Source organism: Epinephelus moara, chromosome 23 (genome assembly GCF_006386435.1).
Source record: "Epinephelus moara isolate mb chromosome 23, YSFRI_EMoa_1.0, whole genome shotgun sequence".
Lineage (NCBI taxonomy): Eukaryota > Metazoa > Chordata > Actinopteri > Perciformes > Serranidae > Epinephelus > Epinephelus moara.
This window is the reverse complement of record NC_065528.1, coordinates 7,375,590-7,384,228: the sequence shown is the minus strand read 5'-3', so window position 1 is coordinate 7,384,228 and position 8,639 is coordinate 7,375,590. Positions and strand designations below refer to the sequence as shown.

The following is an 8,639-nucleotide window of genomic DNA, read 5'->3' as shown; positions in this document are numbered from 1 at the left end:
ACAACAGCTGATAGAGCTTCAAGCTCTCAGCTTACAACCTTGACAAAGTGATTAGGTGGAAGAATACTTTCATGTGGTATGAAAAACGCCATCTGCTACGTGCAAACACACATCCAAACACAACACACAGAGTGGTAAACAGCCCCGAAGCACACAGAAAGCATTTTAGAGAATACAGCTTCATGTCATAGTAATGGGGAACACTTAGGACTGGATGTGACCACATTAAGTGAATAAATAAAGCAGCAGGCTAAATTTCGTATTCCAACACTGCACGGATAAACACTAGGTTGAAAAATGAGGGGGATTATGTAAACCCTTTGCACAGCTTAACGCTGTCTGAAATATTCTGCCTCAACAAGCAAATCCTAAAATGCTGCTCTTCTTTTACAGTAGAAAAAAAGGAGAAAAAAAGCATTGTTGTAAGCTGCAAACGTGTTTGTTTACTTATTTTCACAACTCAATCTTCTTTTCTCTGGCACATATTTAATCTTTAGACCTTTCATAACAGTGGAATCCAGCAGAGGCTGTGGCTCTGTTGAAGAAAATGAAAAAGACATGTTTCAGGTCACAGATGTTTAATTACAATGATGTTATCTCTAATTAAACCAAATCGTCTTTGCCGAGTCACCATTACCAGCACAATGCTGTGCTGTATTGGCAGGCTTGGCAATCTCTGCAGGGGTCATGAGCCTTCTGCTTGAAAGAATAATATCTAAACCTTCTAAACTGACAGGCAAAGTATATGACCACAGATGTGTCTGTCGGATTTTAAGACTTCTGGGACGAATTAAAGTGGTCAAAGATATCACTCAAACCCCATGTCTGGCATTTAAAGCTACAGCCCAGTCATGGGAATACAATGTTGGCATTGTATATTTCTGCAATTCACAGATCTGATATGTTACATCTGTAAGTTCTATGTATCATATCAACATTTCTGAACTGCAGCTTACATGTATATGAGCTGAGTTTTTCATCAGAAGGAGGAGGGGACGGCTGTCAGCAGCGGGCCACAAACAACAAAAGAGGGTATTTTTAACGGCACATTGGGACATTTTCAGACATGTCTGTTGTGGCAAAACTAGCCTTTTTCCAGCCATGTTTGTTGCAACAAAACTGAATATTTTAACAACATGTTGGGACATTTCAAGGCGTGTTTGTAAAGACGAAAGCAGGTCTTTTTTAAAAAAAAATTGGGACATTTTTAACTGTGTCTGTTGCGACAAAACCAGGTATATTTCCATCCATGTTTGTGGCGACCAAAGTGGTTATTTTAAACAAAGACATGATTTTTTCTTAATCCTAACCAAGTTTTTTTTGTGTTTAAAACCTAACCACACGTTACCACAGCACTGTCACAACATCATATTTAAAATTGAAACGGAAAGAAACATAAAGTTTCAGTATATCTGCTTATATAAAATGTGCAAATGTATCATATGAAACATGCAAATGTAACATACCCATGGTTTGCAGAAATGTACAATGCCAACAGTCATCTCAGCTCAGCTCATCACCACCATTACCACCACCAGCATCTAGACTCCATAGGGGGAGTTTCCTAATCTACTACATCTTTACCACCCTCCTGGAATATATGATATATGGGGTCTAATCACCAAAGACTTTTCACATATACTAATACACATGTAAATAAACATTCTTTTCTCTCAAAGTGAGTCTCTCCTGATTGAAATGGCTTTGTCACTACATGCAACACCTTTTACATAACGCATAGTCCTTTGATCCACTGATGATTTAAAAATGTTGATACGTGCAGCTTTAATCTGTCATCTGGTGAACAGGTTTTGTCAATTTGCAGGTGAAAAGTTGTTTTAACACCTATTGCAATCCAGATATATAACAGATGTTTCTATGGCATTTTAATTAGGCTAAGTGACTTTCAGGTTCAGCAGGTGTGAAAGTGCCAGGAACACCTTTATATGCCCCTCTGCCATCTGCTTTTATAATCCAGCTTTCATACTCAAACAGCAGCTATAATTCGAGAGAGACTGTGTTTTGTAACTTCAAGACAAAATATCAAAGAGCTAAATGAACTAAAACTACTCCAGTCGTGTTTTCACAAAATGCTCTGAAACATCTGAGTTAGTGGTGCTGATGCTGCACGCTCTCCAACCGCACCTTCTCCCTCTCCTCCTCCTCCTCCTCCTCCTCTCCTTCTCACACTCCCCCTCTCTCATGTTATTGGTGTATTGGCTGGTGATGTGTTCCGTATTTACTCTGAGGGCAACCCCTCCCACAGCAGCATGCAACCCGACCTGCAGGTGAACAGTTCAGCTGCAGCTTCCTCCTCGCACTCCGGGAGGATCATTTGCGGAGCGGCGAAGTTGCCTGTAGGTTTTTGTTTTGTTTTGTTGTTTTTTTAAATTTATTTATTTATTTTTTTAGGATTCATATACGGTCCTGCATCGCGTCCGGATGTTCGTGTGGATGTGGAGGCAGACGAGATGATGCCATGAATGAGCAGCAGTGAGGGCGCAAAGGTGAGCTGTCTGCGGGGTTTTTTTCTGTTTGTTTTGGTGCCATTAAAGTCGTAAAATCCCGGTTGTTTCCTCCGTGACTGAGCCAGATCATGTGTGGGCAAAGAGCAGGAGAGGACACAGTAGGCTCATACTGATCATATAGTATATGTAACACAGTCTATGACTTTTAGTAACCATTATGTTATGCTTTTACTTGTATAAACTTCACCAGGGCTGTAACTAACAGTTATTTTCAGTACTACTTAATATGCAAATTACTTTCGATTAATTTAATTGATTGGCTGATTGATTGTTTCAGCTAGAAAGAATCAAAACATAGACCTAGAAATATTAATATTAAAAAGGCTGCAGCCACAGAATGACTGGCAGGATAGACAGACAGACAGAAGGACAGAATTAGAGGGACAACTGAATAAAGGTGACCAATGGAGGGTTGGATTATCTTTCTATCTGTGTTTAATGGTCTCTCCAATTAAAGTGATATCAGTCTCTTGTAATATAAATGGTTAATACACCAAGAATATTATTCAAAACTGAATACTCTTGCGATATTTATAGTATAATTACACAATTCTGGTATTCATCTGTTTTCACAGACTGTTCTCACAATAATCATTTAAGATAAGCAGTAAAAAGTCCAGCAGAAATAATACTAAACCAAGTTTAATCGATTAATCGCTAAGTCAATCAATTACCTGACAATGCTTTGATAAAGGATTAATCATTTTACTTAGTTATTTAGCAAAAACACTAATTATTCTATGGTTGCAGCTTCCTTAATATGAGGATTTGGGCGTTGTTCACCGTTCTCAGACTAGTGACATCTGGACGTCCAGGCAAATGGACAGACGGACAGATAGATAGATAGGTTTCACTTATTGGGAAAAATGGGGTATGAGTATGGATTGCCAGCATATGAATTAAGTTACAATTGCTTCAGAAGTTACGAATTTAATGTTGGTTACTATTTATTTTATTTTATTTACATGCATGCAATGCCTGTACCTGTGTTACATGCTCTCATATAGCCTAACTGTGTGTTCTTTCTGTTAATCTTGCCACCTTTTTTGCTCTTTCTTCATGTTACTGAACTCTGTTTAGTGCCAGCAGCGCATTTAGATTATTTTAAAAAAAATAGTGAAAAAAAAATGAGATTAATTTCCATGTTCCCTCCTCCTTTCTTTTCTCTGTGTGTCTCTCTTCAGTTAACTATCAGAAGCTTGTAAACCTGACATGTGTATACCCAGTGAGACAGTAACCTGAGACCCCATCCCGAGGGAACAGCAGGATGCGTCCCATTGCCTCGAAGCTTTTAGCCAAGACCTGTGTTGGAGGCAGCCATTTGAACCCTGCAACTGCCGCCTTGCTGCTCTCCCTGTGTCTTGGCTTCCCTCCCTCTATGGCCACTTGCCCACCCTACTGCCTTTGTGCCAGTGATATAATTTCCTGCAGCGGGTGCAATCTGTCTGCTCTGCCCTCTGATCTCCCAGGCTATGCCACACGGTTGGACCTGAGCCACAATGCCCTCACTGTCCTGCCTGTGGACTGGATTTCCCGGCCGTTTGAACGCCTTGCTACTCTGATTCTCAGCCGAAACTCTGTTAGCCAAATTGAAGTGAACACCTTTACTGTGACACCACATCTCCTCCACCTGGACCTTTCTTCTAACCAACTAACAGTGCTGAACTCGTCCATCTTCACTGGCTTGAAGGAACTGAAAGAGCTGCTGCTGTTTGGCAACCAGATCATCCAGATTAACCCAGGGGCCTTCAGCGATCTTCTCAGCCTGCAGAGGCTCTACCTTTCTGGGAATAGACTGACGGCTTTCCCCCTGGGGCTTTATTGGGAACCTGGAGGGCCTCGTAATCTGACCTTTCTCGATCTGTCATACAACAAGCTCTCCAAAGTGCCCGTCCAGAGCCTGCTGTCTCTCACCCGGCAAGGTGGAATTTATTTGCAGGAAAACCCTTTGGCCTGTGACTGCGCTTTAATCGCCTTGCTGGAGTACTGGATGTGGAAACAGTATCGCCCCCTGGTGGACTTCCGTAGTGAATACCCATGTAGAGACAATTTGGAACCAGAATGTAGCCAGCCAGTAGTGTCAAATATGCCGCTTGAGGCACAGACATACCAAGTAGAGCCTGGTAAATGGCTAAGAGTGCCATGTCCAGGGTTGGCATCCCAAGCCCAGGAGGAGCAGTGGGTGTTCTGGGTTACCCCAAAGACTGTGGTGAATTCATCAACCAATGATTCGAGTGCCCACCTAACAGTTTCCCCCAATGGCACTCTTGAAATCAGAGGAGCCCTGATAGAGGATTCTGGTGTGTATGGGTGCGTGGCAGCCCGCGGGCGCCAATATGACCCCAAAGAGTCTGTGGAGGTCAATGTGGTTGTTGGAAACTTAAGCACTGCCTCCGCCAGTGGCTTGCCACACAGCAGTGGTGCCGAGCATTTTAACACAGCGTTCACCACCCTGGCTTCCTGTGTGGTCAGCATCATACTGGTGCTGCTCTACCTCTACCTCACTCCCTGCAGATGCCGTGAAAACCGAGGATCGAGAGGGTGCGGCGGACGAGCCATTACCCTCTGTTCAGACCCCAGAGAGGTAGAGTCGGGTCAGCGGCGGTCAAACGGAAAGAGGGTGGCTTTCTTAGAGCCTCAGGCAGAGCACTCTGATATTGGCGGTCCAAAAACACCAGCAATGAATTTAGGTCATGTTACCACTGAGGGAATTCTCAAGAATGGAAGTAGGACAGTAGGACAGACCTTCACAGACCCTGCTCACATGGCATAGCAAGGAAATGACCTTTTACAAATTCCTGTATTCTAACAGCCTAAACCCAAGTGTTTTGTTTTCACTGTCTTGTTTCAGTACACAATGAGAAAATCCATTTGATGTGAACTAGTGTGCTATGATTCTGTTAAGTAGTTATGCACTGTAGGTTTTGGGTGTTTGGTCTGATGCAGAAAATGCAGTCCTTTTGTAGGCAGCATTTCAATTATGTCTCGACTGTAAGTGGTGTCTGTTTTTTACATTAAGAGTTCATATTTCACTGTTACCACGAGAAATTGTTATTGCAGAGATCACAAAGATCATATAAACGTGGGTGGTGTTTTAAATTGGACTGAGAGGAATATTCACACTGGATTTGATAGGACGCTAGATGCATTCATGGTCATTATACAGTATGTGCATTGTGAATACTGGCATCACAGTGACCCCTGTTATTTTTAACCACCTGTCTTGTACTGTGCAGCGTTATCATTTTCAAAACATGTCGGTACTATGTGTGAAATTATCTGTACACGCCCTCTTCGAATTGTGTAAATCAAACATAACCCTGTGAATGTTCTTTTCTCAAAAGCAGAGCAATACTACAACGTGTGACATAGAGTAGCCTGTTGTGTTGCTTTTAGGTGGAAACCTACAAAATGTTTACTTTGCCCTTAGAAATGCAGATTTGTGTTTACTCTGACAAAAATGCATTCAGAGAACTTAAATGTAATTCTCTTTAAAAAAAAAAGGGTCATTTATTAAAATTGCAAATGCACTTTTTTCTTTCTTTTACCCACACTTTTTATAAATTGAAATTTAAGGTTTTTTCCAAAGACTTTCCAGGGCCAATTCCCTCAAATTCAAGGACCCAGCATGGCTTCATTTGAGAAACAGATCAGAGGTAATTCCTGTTATAACAGTGAGAATTTTTATATTAAGACCTATAACCGATTTCACAGAGGCTCACAGACATCAATTAAAAATAGCCCATTTACTAATGTAACTTAAAACAAGTATTAGTTGCTTAGATTTTAAGATTTCAGTCTGTCTCCACTTCAATACAATGGAGGTGAATGGAATTTTGTTTGAGTTGTCCAAAGCACTGAAAATTCTAATTAAAGCTGCATTAACCAACACTTTTTTTAACCAACTAACAATGAGTCAAATGACTTTTTGTAATCTGAAAAGGGTTACTTGAAGTGAGGGACAAACTAATAACTATAACCCACTTTGTGCTATTCGTCTCCAGGATGTGGTGTAGGCAGTTGAGCACTAATAAAACTATTGTACACTAGCTGCTCAACACCATATGGCAAAGCATTCGGCAGTTAAAACCCAGATATTTCTCGGAGGAAAAATTAAGCTAAAAGGAGAGTGAACATTTTAGTTTAGTATATTCACTAGTAGAAACCTGACCTAAATGAATGCTAGCGGTGCTTTGTGTCTGCTGGATGTACGTAGGCAACAGTTTGCTATCACATTTGGCATGTTAACTTTATCAGATGATATCACTATTGTTGTTTACAGCTTGTTTCACTGCCCTCAGCTGGCTAAACAAATCTAGTAATAATGCTTTAAAACATAGAATTCAGATCATGATACACTGTCTGGCAAAAGCCATAGACTGTATAAAGTAATGGTCGAAGCCACCATGACATCACCCATTAGTTTGTGGACTCTGTGCTAGTTGCTAGCTTGGTTAGCATGGTGCATTTACAGCTATGGTGTATTGTGATAATACTAATCTTATTGCTAATTTTTACTAGCAGAAGACATGCTTGAAACAATTAAAACAAAATGGAAGGTACTTATTGGAAAAACTGAACATCTGACTGCTTATAGGTTCTTTTCGTACAATCAGATACTGTACAAGACTTTTTAAAACAACCAAAATGTTACTGTTAATTTTCATTAACTAAAAAACACTGAAATAGCAACAGCTATCACTACCTGTCCTCTGTGAATCAAGGATTACGCCATTGTAGCAACATGTCAAAGGATGGCACTCACCTGCCACTCACAGCGGCCACGCCCTAATAACATTTAAACAGGTGAGTTATACAAAAATTCAGCCCCGTACACTTGTCATGACTGGGGAAATTAGCTACAGAGACCAAACTTGATTTTTGGTGTCAGGCTGTAAACATGTTTATTTGTGCTGTTAAGTTGGGCATTTTAACATGGAGGTCTACTGGGACTGATTTTGTCTCGGAGCCGGACTCTAGTGGCCATTAGAGGAACTGCAGTTCTTGTCATTTTGCGTTAGCTTTGTGTTTCAGCCATGGAGGCTGCTGCTTGGCTATAACAGTAGACGATATTCTTGCTGCTGTTGGCCGTGCGTGTTGTGGATTATCAAGGATAACATGGGCACATGTTGCTGTTGAAATTTTTGATTCCATTTTTCAGTGCTGTGAGACCACATATAAAATTTCATTGAACTTCATTGTATTAGGGTGAATTAAAATCTTTATGGCTAGATACCACTTGACTACACTGATCATTTAATCCAATAGATGAACATGAAATATCATGCCCATATCAGGTGTGAGGTATTCACATGGCAGCAACTACTGTACTGTTTAACTAATGTAATTTGAGAACTATATCAAAAAAGTAATATCTGTTGAAAATTAAGTCCACAGTTCCATAGAGTTGTCACAGTTCCTGTCTAGACCAGCCCACCTGGAGCTGGTTTGGATTGACCCTCAAGCAGGCTGGACATTTGTCAACCTGATGTCTGTCCATCCTGTCAAAAAATTGACTTCTCTGCTCACCCTCATTACACTGACCTACAACTTTACAAATGGCAGATTCACACAGGAATTGATCTTAATCAGTTCAGACAGGAGGCGAGTTTGGGCTTGGAGATGAGGCCCCAGTCAGGCCATATTAGTATCACAGAAACCCGAAAAGGGTTTGCCAGCTTGCCCCGAGCCCACCATGACCCACATTCCTCTGTCCTTCCTCTGTCTGATTGTTTTTTAGGTGTGTGGAATCATTTTCAAGGTGCCAGAAGTTTCCTTGGCCACACACGTCCATGATACCACTGTCTGAATATTAACTTCTTACGTGTTTCTGTTCTGTTAAAAGGGTGACTTTAGAGAAGAGCAATGGAGAGCAAGCCTTGTCACGACTACAGTGACTGATATTTGCAGGTATGAAATAAAATGTTTCAATTTGGAGGTTGACTGTGTTCTTTTATCCTTACAAGTGAATGTAGCAGTAATGCTCACATGTGACTTGTGTAGTATCTGTTTTCATCATGTTTGGCTCCTCTCTGGGGATCTGGTCAAATCTTTTTTGGTATTACTCTGAGCTAAAATGAAAAGAGGCAGTTTGGGTGAAAAATGAAAAGT

General features: G+C 40.9%; 1 protein-coding gene across 1 annotated transcript; it reads left to right on the top strand.

Annotated features, from left to right (window-relative positions):
* The first annotated feature begins 2,308 nt into the window (after window positions 1-2,308).
* On the top strand, window positions 2,309-8,424 carry LOC126384964 (amphoterin-induced protein 2-like). The gene is made up of 2 exons (XM_050036431.1): window positions 2,309-2,507; window positions 3,713-8,424. The coding sequence occupies exon 2, from the start codon at window positions 3,796-3,798 to the stop codon at window positions 5,299-5,301; it is 1,506 nt and encodes a 501-aa protein (XP_049892388.1). The 5' UTR covers window positions 2,309-2,507; window positions 3,713-3,795; the 3' UTR covers window positions 5,302-8,424.
* The last annotated feature ends 215 nt before the right edge of the window (window positions 8,425-8,639 follow it).